We start from the raw sequence: 15167 nt of genomic DNA, 5'->3' as shown, positions 1-15167 counted from the left end.
GAATGGAAATCTTACATATCTCTATTCTGAATGTGGTTATTGATATATAGGGCTTCAGTGAACGTCAGGTTGAGGTACTTCATGTAGTATGCCCCACTAACCTAATAAGGTATGCTACAACATTAGACAATGTGGTAGCAGCCTTACTTCTCCAGTCCTGTCAGTACCAGCCTGTAATATCAGAGGATATCTTATAATTTACTGAGGACGTGTAGCTCACCTCACAATGACCATATATGACGATGGGTCGATCACCTTTAGTGTACAATAAGTCTCTAAAGAATTTCATCTTCTCTGGTAGTTTATCAAATCCATTCTCCACATATGCCTTAACTGTGTCCTATGATGTCTCATTACATCACATGTGCTCATGTCACCAGTACCTTAGTAAGTGTCAGGTCATTCTGGGGTGGTGGTATCAGGCTCCCAACTGTATTAGAACGTATCTGATTTGCATGACTGTGTGCGTGGCCTTACCAATTATCTTGTTGTATAACGTTCCCTTGTTGGGATTAGCTTCAAAGAATTTCTTCTCTACCATGTAGTCTTTTTCCTCAAACACATTCAGGTAACTGATGAATACATAACAACCGCAGTAACATACACTTGTACACATTGCACAGTAGACTACACACAAGCTTATACATGCAGCACACACACACAGAACATTAAACATGTATTACACACCTAACATCTAACAATGTGAAATTATCTGGGAAGTCATGACCAGCCGACTTAGCTAGTGATCTCATTGTTGTCACCAGTGAAGTGTAGGCAAACTGAGTGCCATTAATTGGCTGGTTTCCTCTGAACAAGAAGTTGTGTAATTCACTGGACTGAGGTGTCCAGTCCATCCTAATGGAACACAGCAATGCATTAACACCACACAGGTGAAATATGATCTGCAAACTACCTGTTAATATGGCTCCATATATGTACCAGACTATATGAGGGTGATATGGGAGATGATATACATACATTGTTGGAGGTTGATATGAGGTTTAGTGTTTCATGGAGTAAGAAATATGCTGGACAAAGAGCATCTTATCTTGTACATATGTGGGATAAGAGAGAGCCTACTCTTGTGTCTTGAGGCTTCAGTATAGCTAAAGTGTCATTTAAAAACTTAACACCAAGGTTTCATGTAATCTGAATTTGTTCCATTTTCCTTATTTCCGTTAGTCCCTTTGCAGTGTTTAATGCATTTTTAACTAGACAGTTGTCAAAAGCTTCTTTGTGATTGCACTGTCTTCAGTATTTTGTAATACCATGGTATAATAGGACCTGCACATTTAGGACCAAAATATGTGGCCTTAATGCTGAATTGGCCTTATTAATGAAGTCATGAAGTACCACCTCAGCTGCATGCAGTGTTTTATTGATGATCTAAAAGTGAGGTGGCCTTAGCTGAGGTTTCACTGTGAAAATATTTAGAAATCAAATAACTTCATCACTATACTGAGTGGCTATTATGTGGCTACTGTTGGTCATCATATCACTGATGATCAATAGCTGCCACTGACCACTGAATGGTGGTGTCAATTAAGTGTTTTGGTTTAGTGTGCATGTCCGCTTTTCTCCATACAATACACACACTGCAATGTAGAAACCACTATCCTTGATAGAGCTATTGTATAGAACATTGTGTGTGGCTAGATACCTGTCAACAACTCTTTTTTTTTTTTACCAAACAGCTTGGAAACAAGTCAAACATTAATTTGTATATGTGGTATTATTGATAGCATAAGTCCTGCAGCAAACTGTGACAAGGTAATTAATGAAGCTCAACTTTGTGGAATCCCTATAATATTATACTGACCAATCAAATCATTGTATGGCAATACTGTGGCTGCACCCTAGAAGGGTAAAATTATATAAAAAGGTCATTAATTCATCAGACACATTGGAGCCATAACACTATCCACAGCAGCCAGTGGTACCAGTACAGTTGATATGCACCCCAACATGAATAAACTTACAGCTTAGTCCTTATAGGTTTATACTTTGAAGCGCAGACATTTGCTAGCTGCAGAACCAGTAGTCCCGAGCTGATAAGAAGAAGACGATCTGGAGCCATGACCCACTCCTACCAAATCGTTTTACGTTGATCACGTGAGGATTGAATGTAGGCTATACGCTTTCAATGCAAGTAACATCGGAGGATATTAAATTTATAATAGCTAGGTCTAAATGTTTACATCTTGCATTTGTGTGATATATAAAGGACACGATGTAGTCCTTTAAAAGTGTTTCTTCCGTCCCACACTGGCCACAGTAAAATCAAGGAAAAAACGAACCTGATGTAAAGTTAATTCGCAGCCTATCTTACCACTGCCCCTTCTAACTCATGATAAAACCACGCAGGACCACAAAAGGTCGACATTTCTAAGGAGAACGCAACTGAACGTTTTATTAGAGAAATTTTTAATATTTTGGCGCCAATCAAGAGTTTGGCGGTTTTCACTAAACTGGCGGCATTTATTGCCAGCTGGTGATGTTCTGATAGTAGAAAGAGCTAAGACTCGTCCTATTAACTAGTTTATTTGCTGCTGTGAAGTTGTTGACTAGTTGACGGCGAAAACTGACTGGTCTCGCTATTGGTGCTCGTTTATAAGAACCAATCAGCAGTTGGGGTAGAAATGTACATAAAGCAGGTTAGAAGTGTTCCATATGGCGCATTATTATCGTGGGCAGTGCGCCTCAATGACGTCCTATTAGAACATTCACTTTTTCCTCACAGGTCATCATACAAGGCTTCCGTAGCTACCGGGACCAGAACATTATAGAACCATTCAGTGCTAGACACAATGTTATTGGTAGGTAGCCATCAACAGTAAGCTTTGATTATATGTCTACCTGATAGTGGGCCGCAATGGGTCAGGAAAGAGTAACTTTTTCTTTGGTCAGTTTAAATTTAGTATGGTGTTGTTAGTATTGTTGTAATAGCCATCCAGTTTGTACTAACTGATGAGTTTAGTCATATGCGACCAGAGGAGCGACAGCAATTACTACATGTTAGTGATAGTTATGGCATGTTCCCTGTGTAATGGTGGTCTCTAATAGGAGGGTACTGGAGCTAGGGTGGTGTCTGCTTTTGTAGAGATAATCTTTGACAACAGTGATAATCGTTTACCAGTAAGTGCAACTGATAGCCTCTCCAGTGCCAGTAACCATTATACTATATAGATTGATAAGGATGAAGTGTCATTACGTAGAGTGATAGGAGCTAAGAAAGATGTTTACTACCTGGATAAGAAACAAGTGACGTAAGGCAAGGCCTTTATAATATATGTTCAAATGATTTGTTGGTGTGTAGCAAATCAGATGTGATGAACTTGTTAGAGAGTGCTGGCTTCTCTCGTAGTAACCCATACTATGTTGTCAAGCAGGGAAAGGTACTTTGTCATGGCATTACTACTGTTATTAAATCTCCATGTCATGTGATCCTTAGATCAACCAGTTGGCCACATCATCAGATTTACAGCGACTGAAACTATTACGAGAAGTAGCTGGTACTAGAGTGTATGATGAACGTAAGAATGAGAGTGAAGTGATCCTGAAGGACACAGGTCAGGATATTAGCAATATCCAATGCTTTTCTATTAAACAATTTACAGAGGGCAAAAGAGAGAAAATCAATGAACTATTGGAATACATTGAAGAACGTCTGAAGACTTTAGAGGAGGAAAAAGAAGAATTAAAAGAGTATCAGAAATGGGATAAAATGCATCGGTCACTGGAGTTTACTATACATGATAAGGAGCTGAAGGTAACTAGCTAATTGTAACTGGTTTGTCTGGTATAACCGGTCGTATAGGATACTCGACGCAAGTTAGAATCACTAGAGGAGAGTAGAGAGATGGGCTCAGAGCAGTCACATGAGCTGCACAAGAATGCCTCTGATGCTGCAGCAAAAATTGAGGTTAGCCACTCTGACCTATGCTGTGCTTTACTGTAGGATGTGACATTTTGCATACTGATTTCCATTGCAACTGTGGCCAGCTCTTTGAACCCACCAGAAGTTCGGTATTCATTGTCATTTCTCAATATGTTCCCTTGCACTACGTGCACACACCTTCCTTCTGTTTGCTGCTGGTACAACAGTAATGCAACCCCAACCTAAGGAGAAAGCTTAGAACAAGATTCTAGGTATCTGCTCTACAGTTGTGCACTGAAAGTCCACCAATAGTATAAAACCATTTGTCACAAATAGAACAGTGAACAGCACCTTTTTATTTTGTATGATAATGGCTAGGTTTCTGTTGCAGCAAATAATTATGATGTGAGAGTAACATGTGAGGAGTGCCAAAGAACATTAGTAATAAGAAAAGACAAAATGTGTTGCTGAGAGATTGAAGCCAGTTTCTCAACAAAAGGGAGCTGTTCACACAGAACACACGCAGACTACACATACATGCAGGAGGCCTGATCTGGTAAGGTTTTCACATTGCTGTTAGGTATTTGTGTGATTGCAACTTTCCCACTGTTCATGGTATGGTGGGTATTGTGCACTGATGTGTAGACATGTCATCTCTAAGCATTGGTTTATATAACATTTACTAGAGAAAACATCCACCAGAACAGTCTGCTACGTATGATGTCCTTGATCCTTCTGTTAACATTTCCCAATTTGACCCAGTCATTTTTTAATGTTTAACTGGTGATCTTACCAAGCCGTTATTGAGCATTTTTGAATGCCAATGGTGCTGCTGGTCTGTCTGGTATGGAGGAGGCATATGTGTACCTCCTTCAGTGAGGCTTCCATTTAACTGTATGAAGCCTTAGCTCCATTGTCCTATCTATCTACAACTACTGTGGAATCTGTAGTTTAGATGCCTTACCTCTTGCAGGTGAAATGAGGTTTGGGCAGAAAGTGTCTTCATTGACATAAGGGTGTACCATCCTAATGCACAAAACTACTGCAACATCAGTATCCTCAGTGCCATGGATTGCAGAAGAGAGAATATGGTGATTGTGTTGGGGAAGTTGAGCAATCCCTTTATCTTTGTAACCACCAGAGGCATGGGTAAGGAGACAGTAGTGCTATATTGTCATCTTGCTGACTGTCTGTCTCACCATAGTTCTTCTAGTTGCAATCAAACTCTGGCCTGGATCCATTGCACATTGTCTTTCTTTCTACTTTGCTCAGCTACGATTTGCACACGTGAAAGTCAATCCATCTTAGCGATTCCTCTCTTGAGATAGGCTGTAATAATATATATAATAGACACAGGGACCTCTAGCTACACTATACATACCTGGTAAACTCTGATAATATAAACTTCTGTGTGTTGCCTGGCCATCGTACAAGTCAGATCTAGTTCAAGTATTAGTTTTATTATTGTTCAGGCTATAGAGAAACAGTTAAAGGAGCTGTCCACAGCACTTCACTCATGTCGTAGTGAGAAGAAGCAGTTGGAAGATGAGAGACAAGAACATATCAAACAACGTGCTAAAATGGAGCTGGATCTCAATGACCTTGAAGTCAGTGTTAATGAGGACAAAACATCTAAGGTGACATTACACATGTTAGATCAGCTACCATAACTGTGTCAATGTTTATAGGGTCGTAGTAAGAAAGAACTTGAAAAACTTGAGAGAGAAATAGTTAAGAAACAAAAGGAGCTAGATGAGATCCTACCCCAATATCAGAAAGTTAAAGATACTGAAGAACAGTGTAGTGCTAGGTGAAGTGGTGACATCATTTTGTATCATGTTTTGTCATTATACCCATAGACTTAAAGCTTGTGAGCAACGCAGAACAGAATTGTATGCCAAGCAAGGTAGAGGTAGTGAGTTCTCCACCAAGGAGCAGAGAGATACATGGATTAAAAAGGTGGCAACATGTCTCATTGTGCACATGTTATTAACTCCATGTATAGGAAGTATCATCACTGACATCATCAATTACTGCTAAAGAACGTCAGGTGAAGTTCATGAGCAGAGAATTCTGTGTTTGTGTGTGTTGTGTGTGACCTGGTGTCAACTGGGGAGGCAGCCCACCCAGCTGTATCATCTATGGGTACATGTTAACCAGAGAAGCAAACGTCACTGTCCATGTCTCACACAGTGGGTGAAGGTCCAGGTAGTACTTCGGTTGCTCACACCTTCACCTGTAGTACATGGTATAGCCTCCTGCGGGTCATTAGTTGTGTAGAGTGTATGGATTTGGTGGTGATATTAGTCTTCTCTGTACAGATACATCAGTTACGTTCTGATGTGAACCAACTGAAGGCCAAACTAGAGCAGCAATCTCAAGAGATGCAGGTATGAGTGTATGCATACTACACAAGAAGTAGTCACTTATAAAACTACAGGAGAGGAACAGTAACCTCGAGGAGAGGAGGACAGCACTAGACCAGACTCACCGTCAGTATACTGAGTTGAAGATGAAGAGAGATGAGCTGACTAACCAGAGAAAGTAGTAATAGACTTATTTTAGTGTACGTTGTGTTAGTGCATGGTGATGTGGTGTAGGGAGTTATGGCGTCGTGACTCCACCATTGATCAGTCATTACAGTCAGTGAAGGAAGAGATGAGGAAGTGTGAGAGGAACTTGCAGTCAACAGCTAGTAAGGTCAGTATAGCTACAACTACCTGTTGAGTTAAAGGAGGTGTGTAGTATGTTGTGGACGCTTTCACTCAGGTATTTTGATAGCTGAAGTTGTAGTCATGTCTGAAGTTGTATATGTAAAATTTTCTTTGATACTTCACTAAACTACTCTAATAGAGGAATCGTTTCATTGACTGGTGATAGTTAACTGTGCTGTGTTGTGTAACTCTCCTCACTATGAGATTAACCCTTTAAGGACCAAAAATTGTTTGCATAGTCTACCCTGAAAGCCCACACGTTTTATGATTATTGCGCATTTAGTGTTTTTAAAAAAATATAATAAGTTTATAGCATTGACAAAGCCCCTACAAGTGCTCAATTGTATAAAAAAATTATACTAAAAGACTCACCTGACAATAATGAACAACATTATCTAACTTACCAAAGTGTAGAACCAATGTCTTAAAAGCACTAAGGTGAGTTTCAAACACCTACACGCGATCGATTTCTTTGTGACACAATCAATAAAAACAGTCCGCCATTTTAGTTTTTTTAAACCGCATCACGTGATCTTGTATATCAAATTATTCGCCTCTAAATAGTGAGCACTCTGAGCTTTATTTGAAGTTAATATGATGAACACAGCCAAAGTTATGGAGCGATTTCTACAAGGTTAGTTTTATTGTTGTGTAAATATTAAATGTTTGTACTTTGTTAGGAATTTTACACAGGCTTAGTTTTGTGTGATAAGTTGACCTTATATATCAAAAGAATCGCCTATGAATGGCGAATACAATGGTCCCTGTTTCGATCTAATAACTTCATTTGTTGCGGAGTTATACCTCATTGTTTACTGCCAATAATCTTGGACGTAATATTACGGCGCTGGTCTTTTGAGCAATACCTACTTTGGACGTAATATTACGGCAGCGGTCCTTAAAGGGTTAATGTTTGGATTACACTTTACTATATATTGTAATCACCACATACTGTAACCCGCTGAGTGAAAACTGGCCATTGCAATAAAAATGTATTGAAATATACTGGGTAAAACATGTGGGCTACTTTAAAAAGTTTATGCACGTTTTGATCGCATTGGTATGCACTGAAACAAAGCTCAAATCAATAAACCTATACATGATCATATGCACCTGTTCATGGTGGTTAAGAAAATCTTTGTTTTGTGTTTGTACAGCGTAAGGTGCATGAATTATGGGCGCTTATTTAAGATGCAGTAGAAATGAAGTTTACCGTCGTCATGTATTGTTGAAGTGGCCTACTTCTTTGTCTGCATGGAGATGTACAAGGAAAGCGTTATACTTTGATCAATTTGCCAGTTTGTGGTAAACAGACTGACCCCATTTTTGTAGCTTGTTTCAATCATGAGTTACAAGTAATTAAACGAGCGCCTGTAATTTATTTGCTGTATTGTTGCTGTACAAATTGAATTTATTAATATTCCAACTGTCTAGCGCTATAACTCCCAAGACTTCATCACAAAAGGTAAAACTTTGGCTGTCCACTCCTTTGTTACTATAGATAACAGAAAAACAATAAAATGGAATTAATAAAATGGAATTCGAGGAATGTACGAAAATGACCATTTTTTTGCCCAGTGGGTCACATATATCATGCATGCTAACTAAAGGATTTGTATTAGTTAAACAGTTGAAGTTATTTTGTTAGGCATTGAGACCCACCACAATGGCACCATTACAGTGTACATGTACATATAATGCTGATCGTTGCTACTACAGGTGATCAATAATGGACTGGACTCAGTGTCAAGGATAGTGAGGGAACGTCGCATCCAGGGGGTGTATGGTCCACTGATTGAGAACTTCACTTGTGCCCCAAAACTGTTCACTGCAGTAGAAGTGACCGCTGGTAACAGGTATAGCCTTATCTCTAATTAAATTGCTAGTTTACTACAAAGTACAGTATATAAAGGATTTTTATCCTCTTACATAGGTTGTTTCATGTGATAGTGGACACTGACAAAACAGCCTCCAACATTTTATCCATCATGAACAAGCAGAAGATGTCTGGAGAAGTGACGTTCATGCCCCTTAACAAGTTGAAGTATTCTGAAGTAGACTATCCCACCAATTCAGTAAGCCCTCATTACTATAGTAACAGCGTTTAGTACAAGTCATGTAGAATGTAACTTCAATGGTGGACAAGCTAAACTATGACCCAATGTTCCACCCTGCTATGATGCATGTGTTTGGGAAGACATTAATTGCTAAGGATATCGACCATGCCTCCCAGTTCTCTAAGAGTGAGAACCTTGACTGTGTTACATTGGAGGGTAAGTGTTGTGGGTGGGGCTCATCACTGTAACCATGGCAATGAATTGTGTGTTTGTCAGGTGATCAAGTTAGTAGGCGTGGTGCCCTAACTGGTGGTTACTATGACACTAGGAAGTCTCGTCTTGAGATGCAGCGACTGGTGAGTACTCCCATTTGACATATTAACATGAGTAATGGTGTGGTGCATGTTAGGTGTGGGAGCAGAAGGAGAAGCTACAAGAAGGGGAGACTGAGCAAAGCAAGATCAAGACTGAACTAGAAGATATCCTAAAGCATATTTATTTGTGTATAGTTAACTTCCCCAGTTGGCTAAAGCAAGAGTTAATAATGGTGGACAGGAGAGTGTCTAACACAATACAGAGCCTCTACAAATGATTCAGTGTGATTCTCTCAGACATGTTAACAAGTGCACACTGCCAGAAAAAGGAAATGTGATGATTGCACATGGGAAGAACAAAGAAATGTGATGATTAAAGCAATCTTCACATATAGAATATACTACAAATCACAAAATTTTACAGAGGAATCCCTTTGGATCACGCTGAATCATTTGTAGAGGTGCTGTATTGTGTTGGACACTCTCCTCTCAATTATTAACTCTTGGCTAAAGCCACAGTCTGCCTGTCTGACAATTAAATTTTGTGGCCAGAATATATAGGCCCATTTACATAAATTCAGTTGTTTTTATGCTTATATTGTAAAAGTGCAGGTCGATTACTCTAATAGAACATTCAGTTGCTGACAAATACTCTAATTGAACACTTTCCAGGAAACCGAGTCTTTGTGTACTGTAACCTAATTCATGTGATACCCAATGGAAGATCTTTAACTAAAGACCACAGCTGGATGCTCAGGTGACCAGTGTGTTAAGTGAAGTGCAAAAAGTGGAAACCAAACAAATTCAGTTGAGGTCAGTGATTGTAGCACTAACAGAAATTTGTAGTCTATTAATTCACTAAAGGAAGCTATACATAAGTAACCTCTTCTGTTTGTAGGGAGACCTATGAGAGGCAGAAACTTGATGTTAAGGCACTCACTCGTGATCACCAGACCACCAAACGAGCACTAGAGTCAAAGGTCAGTTAGTTGTCAACTGACAGTTATTATAGTGGACTATAATAGGAGAGGACCCTGAACACACTAGAGTCTGACCTACAAGCCATGAACAGTGCCCGAGATGCAATGAAGGAAGAAATGGGCACTGAACTGTTATCCCAACTAACTCCTAATGAACAGCAACAGGTAAGAACTGTTAATAGTGGAAAGGCTGACTCAGTAAATGGCCAAGTGTATTTGTACTGAACTCTTGTATGCCATGTTTAATGTAGATGGCATATAGCCCTATGATTATTGGCATGTGTGATTGTGCAACCAACTATGTAGTCATAGTGTAATCAGGCCGCTGCTATCTTGCCTCCACTGATGCCATTGGTCGGCAAGGTAGTGTCTAGTGAACTTCTGTAGACAAAGTTGTCCATTTCCACTGAAATTTGGTCATTGGCTAGCTGTATGTTAACGTACTGCAGAACATGGAAAGCCACACAATATGTTGGGTGAATGAAACAGGTGTTCAAGGGTGGATTTTCAATTCACCTATTGGGTTGTACATGTTTTAATATGTGACCTGGTTTTAATTTAAACGTTAAGGATTTTAGCATGCCATTTAAGATTACCAGTAGCCCTATCATTAAAGAATTATTCTGTAGTATACTTGAACTGATCATCACTACTATCTGTATAGCTGACACTATTACTCCTGTTGTTATCAATAGCAGATGTTGCATTTGTACTTTTATTAGGTGGAGACACTTGATGAAGAGATACATGAACTACAACAAAAGATACGATCATGTTTATCACAGAGGACTAAGGTACACTGACACATCACATGCTATGATGGTGACAGTGATGGTGTTACAGTTGGAGAGTGAGAAGAACACATTAGAGAATTTATTGAGCAACAACCTTAACAGGAGGAGAGATGGACTAAAACAGGTCAGCTGACATTATTAATTACATTAAAGACAGCCCACTGTAGAAGTTTCTTGGAGGAACCTTGCATGTAGTAATCGTATTATGTAATGGTTGAAAATATTATGAGCAAAACCAAGAGTAAATATTAGCAAAAGTGAGTTATTATTTTTACTCTTGGAACTATTTTTTGTATGAGTAAAATTGTATCCAAGATATGCACTAGCTCCTTGCATATGCTGAATACATCACAAGGTGTACCAATATATTAGGATCTGGAGGAGATCACAGTAGAAGACAGACAACAGCAGCTGGAGCTGATGCAGACAGAGTTTGACCATTTGGTCCACATCATAGACCACAACAGTTCTCAACTAGAAGGTACACACTACAATAGACCTAACTCTTACCCTGGCTAATTTGGGAAAAAGATGGTTCAGTATAATAGTATAGGTGTACTATAAGGTGTGTGTTCTATAGAGCAACATTTGTTAGTTCCTTGTTTCCTGTCACCCGACTGCATGCCAATTTGCCTACTGCATTGGTAGATTACTATTTAAAATTATTTGGAAATATGAATTGTTTTTCTGTGCTCAAGATTGAGATACTCTAATAGAGCAGTCAACAACTCTAATATAACTTTCAGCTATCCTATAGTACTACCCATTATTCATTTCCTGGGAGGCATTCAAACTCCTCTAAAAGTGTCATTTTGTTTCTAAATTTCTTGGAAAGTGCTTTGTTGCACTTATGAAAAGCTTACAATTCTTTGAAACATCTGTCGTTTTGCTTGAAACTAATTCAATTGGTGGACAGTGTATTGTCATTTTGAAGGCTCACCAAAATAATGAAATTTTAGTTATTACTAATAATAATAACTTCTTGCTTTCACTATCTGATTACTCTCAAGGTGACGGGAAACAAGGAATCTTATTATGTTGGCCTTAGTGTAGATTAATGGAGCTTCTACTACCTAAACAGATTCAATTAGTTTGTTGATTGCTTTTGTTGTTGCCTTATATGGTGGGGTCTGAGTACACAAATTTCTCCAGTACCTGATCTCACCATTACATTATTATAGAGGTGGAGGCTAACATGGATGAGTACTCTCAGAAGATCAACAGTTTACAATCAGAACTTGAGAAGTGGAGGGTGAGTGATGTGTGTGTAGTGAGTGTTGTTAAATGGTGAGGATGATGATAGACGGAGGAGAGAGAGTATCTGGAGAAGATTGCTGAGGACCAGAAGGTCATGGAGAGGTTGACCAACAAGAGAGGGTTGTTGATCAAGAAGAGGGAAGAGTGTATGAGAAAGATCAGAGAACTGGGATCATTACCAGCTGATACTAACACTAAATATCAGAGTCATTCACTTAAAGAAGTGTGTGTGTGTGTGTGTGTGTGTGTGTGTGTGTGTGTGTGTGTGTGTGTGTGTGTGTGTGTGTGTGTGTGTGTGTGTGTGTGTGTGTGTGTGTGTGTGTGTGTGTGTGTGTACATAGAATATAATAGCACTTTCCTAACAAGTACGTACATCTATCATTGTAGCTTTGGAAGAAGCTCAACCATTGTAATAGTGAACTGAAGAAGTACAGTCATGTTAACAAGAAGGCACTAGACCAATATGTCAACTTCTCAGAGCAGAAGGAGAAGCTGATTTCTCGACAAGAAGAATTAGACCGTGCTCACCAGGCCATTGTTGACCTAATGGATCACTTGGAGCAGAAGAAACATGAAGCAATACAATTCACCTTTAAACAGGTGTGACAATATCTCACTGTTGAGGTTTAGTCTTGTACATTAACTCAAATACATATATAGAATGTACACTCACTGCACTGGCTTTAGAATTTGTGAATTCTAATATCGTACAGTATGGTAGTGCTGTATATTGAAGAACTGGGCTTTTCTAGCACCCTAAAACCACCCTCAATTTCCGTTCATGATAGCTTGGCAGCATTGGTTAGGCACAGCCAAACCCAAAAATGCCTTCAGACCAACCCCAAACCCTTCCATAAAGTTTAAATGGAATTTAAATAAAAATATTTTATCTAATGGAATTTACTAACTGATGCCTCCAGCCAACGTAACTCAACATTGGATAAGGCTACAGACTTGATTTCTTCACTATTCGATGTTGCTTCATCCCAAGATGTGCCTTTTTGTCAAACTGCAGCACATACAATACACGCATCATGGATTTGCCTTTGTCCTTCTTTGTGTTCCAGTTCTTTTTGCTGATAGTGCAAGATGTCAATTCGCGATAGCATGATGTGGCTTCCCTGTGGCTGAGTTGGCCATTAACTATGCTTATTGCCTGTATTTTCCATAGCAACTGGATTGATCACAGAGATGCTTCTCATACTGTTCTTCAATTGTAATACTGTGTAACAGGCAAAGCATAGCTGAGAACAAAGAGCGTAATGAGCACCTCCCTTTCTGTTACGTAATTGATTGTTGGGGGGCTCGTTCTGATGCTATGGCATTCCTGACACCATTCTTTTAATTCAGTATGTGCTGGGCCGTTTGTCATAATTATGTTATTTAAAAGGTAAACAAACAAGAAGGAAAAATTATGAATTGGAAGTGACCCAAGGGAAAAAAGTAGTGAAACAAGAAAGTGGTGAAACAAGGAAGATTACCTATACCTGCAGACATACTAGTGGACATTTAACCCCTAATTCAGTCATGGTTATCAACTGAAGTTTAGGGATTTAATGTCCGCTGGTGTATAGGCAACCATCCTTGTTTCACCACTTTAGTGATTCCCTTGTTTTACTTCTTTGATCCCTAATCCAACTTAAAATTACAAATTTTGCCTCCTACTTGTTTATATGTGTCTGTAGTGTCACTTGTGCAATGTACTCTAACTATGTAGGTCTCATATCAACCACGTTATTAGGCCATTTAATTTAGACAGTCACATAGTTAGATTACATTTTTATTTACTGTAATAGAACACACACCTACTAACAAGACACTCTAATTAAGTAGTCACTAAATTTGAGGACATACTGGAAACATTATCTTCCAACAATTATATTTTATACTTTACTTGTTATAGGTGTCCAAGAACTTTAGTGAAGTGTTCAAACAACTAGTACCCATAGGGAGGGCTACAATGATCATGAAGAGGAGAGTGGATGAGGAACTGGTAATGACTAACTTGTTGTAGTACATAACTAGTGTACTTGTGTGTAGTCTGAGGATAGTGAGGCAACAGCTACAGCATCTAGTAGTGGGAGTGGTAGGTCCAGTCAAGTGGACATGTTCACTGGAATATCTATTAAGGTACAGTATGTATTAGTGTACAGTATGTATTAGTGGTGATTTGTGTTTTAGAGTGCATGTGATTTTTGCTTTAATGTATGCTTGAAACAAATCAGTGTGTTTTTTATATAATACTAAGCAGACATTATGTTCTGGCAATTAATGTATAAATATTACTATGTATTTTAGTATTTGTTTGTCCTGCATTATGAAAGTATTTTGTAGTGAATTTCCCAACTGTAATAACTGGTTCTACATCACACAGGTCTCCTTTACTGGTCACAACTCAGAGACAAAGGAGATGCAGCAATTGTCTGGTGGTCAAAAGTCACTTGTAGCACTCACCCTGATCTTTGCCATCCAGAAATGTGACCCTGCCCCGTTCTACCTGTTTGACGAGATAGACCAGGCACTGGACACTCAACATAGAAAGGCTGTAGCAGGTATAGCTTGTATCAGTGGTGGTAAATAGAACGTACAGTGGATGCATGTGGGTATTGTGTGTTTGTGTAGTGTATGTATGTGTACAGTGTATTATGGACTGTGTTCTGCCTATCAAGTTGTCCAGATCAGGCCTCTATGCTAAGGGGGTATTCTGGGACCACTACTAAGTGTCGGGGTTATCCATATTTTGAAAGGTTCAAATCAACAAACTCCAGTGTATCCGTGTTGTGTGTTTGTGGTTTTTTGTTGGAGTAAAATGCAAACCTTCATGATCTCTGCTATCCAGTAGTACCATACTGCATATGATACAAATAGCCTGATATTCTATATAACTACTCAGTTGTATTGTCACTTGTTGTAGACATGATCCACCGACTAGCTGATAATGCACAATTCATCACAACCACATTTAGACCAGAATTATTAGAAAGTGCTGACAAGTTCTATGGAGTAAGGTTCCATCATAAAGTCAGTCACATTGATGCTGTCAGTCACGATGAAGCCAAACAATTTATAGAAGAGGAGGGTGTGGACAAATAACATCATAATATCATACAAATGTATCCCATGTGATTATAACCCAACACTGTATTAAATAATGATCATAAACATTTACATGAA

The 15167-nt window shown here is 38.9% G+C and overlaps 2 protein-coding genes across 3 annotated transcripts in view; one reads left to right on the top strand and one right to left on the bottom strand.

The window, feature by feature from the left end:
• Window positions 1-2418, bottom strand: part of LOC136268649 (uncharacterized) — a 2614-nt gene extending 196 nt beyond the window's left edge. Inside the window, exons 1-7 of one of the 2 annotated variants that reach the window (XM_066064043.1) lie at window positions 2298-2418; window positions 688-855; window positions 478-572; window positions 384-430; window positions 221-340; window positions 148-171; window positions 16-101 (exon numbers count right to left, since the gene is read on the bottom strand). In XM_066064043.1, the coding sequence (XP_065920115.1) occupies window positions 16-101; window positions 148-171; window positions 221-340; window positions 384-430; window positions 478-572; window positions 688-854 (539 nt within the window). In that variant the 5' untranslated portion in view covers window position 855; window positions 2298-2418. Of the gene's footprint in view, window positions 1-15; window positions 102-147; window positions 172-220; window positions 341-383; window positions 431-477; window positions 573-687; window positions 856-1979; window positions 2134-2297 lie in introns of those variants that run through there. The other variant, XM_066064042.1, reaches the window with a different exon arrangement.
• Window positions 2419-15167, top strand: LOC136268641 (structural maintenance of chromosomes protein 3-like). The gene is made up of 35 exons (XM_066064031.1): window positions 2419-2654; window positions 2741-2816; window positions 2864-2902; window positions 2947-3014; window positions 3064-3135; window positions 3187-3266; window positions 3317-3395; window positions 3452-3569; window positions 3618-3769; window positions 3818-3922; window positions 5350-5514; window positions 5566-5687; window positions 5737-5836; window positions 5883-5927; window positions 6199-6267; window positions 6318-6421; window positions 6478-6577; window positions 8311-8447; window positions 8525-8666; window positions 8714-8864; window positions 8925-9004; window positions 9058-9128; window positions 9707-9775; window positions 9861-9942; window positions 9988-10107; window positions 10665-10736; window positions 10786-10860; window positions 11109-11217; window positions 11918-11988; window positions 12040-12216; window positions 12381-12593; window positions 13897-13986; window positions 14034-14123; window positions 14368-14545; window positions 14908-15167. Exons 1-35 carry the CDS (start codon window positions 2640-2642, stop codon window positions 15084-15086), a joined length of 3615 nt encoding a protein of 1204 aa, XP_065920103.1. The 5' UTR covers window positions 2419-2639; the 3' UTR covers window positions 15087-15167.

The sequence above is a fragment of the Dysidea avara genome, chromosome 10, assembly GCF_963678975.1.
Source record: "Dysidea avara chromosome 10, odDysAvar1.4, whole genome shotgun sequence".
Taxonomy (NCBI): Eukaryota; Metazoa; Porifera; class Demospongiae; order Dictyoceratida; family Dysideidae; genus Dysidea; species Dysidea avara.
The sequence above is the reverse complement of the archived record's forward strand: the minus strand, read 5'-3'. Positions and strand labels throughout refer to the sequence as shown.

What these genes read in the sequence shown, in the direction of transcription:
- LOC136268641 (XM_066064031.1), top strand. An exon ending in ATGCTGCAGCAAAAATTGAG is followed by an intron (nt 3,923 to 5,349) that starts GTTAGCCACTCT and finishes ATTATTGTTCAG; the next exon opens with GCTATAGAGAAACAGTTAAA. An exon ending in TGACTGTGTTACATTGGAGG is followed by an intron (nt 8,865 to 8,924) that starts GTAAGTGTTGTG and finishes TGTGTTTGTCAG; the next exon opens with GTGATCAAGTTAGTAGGCGT.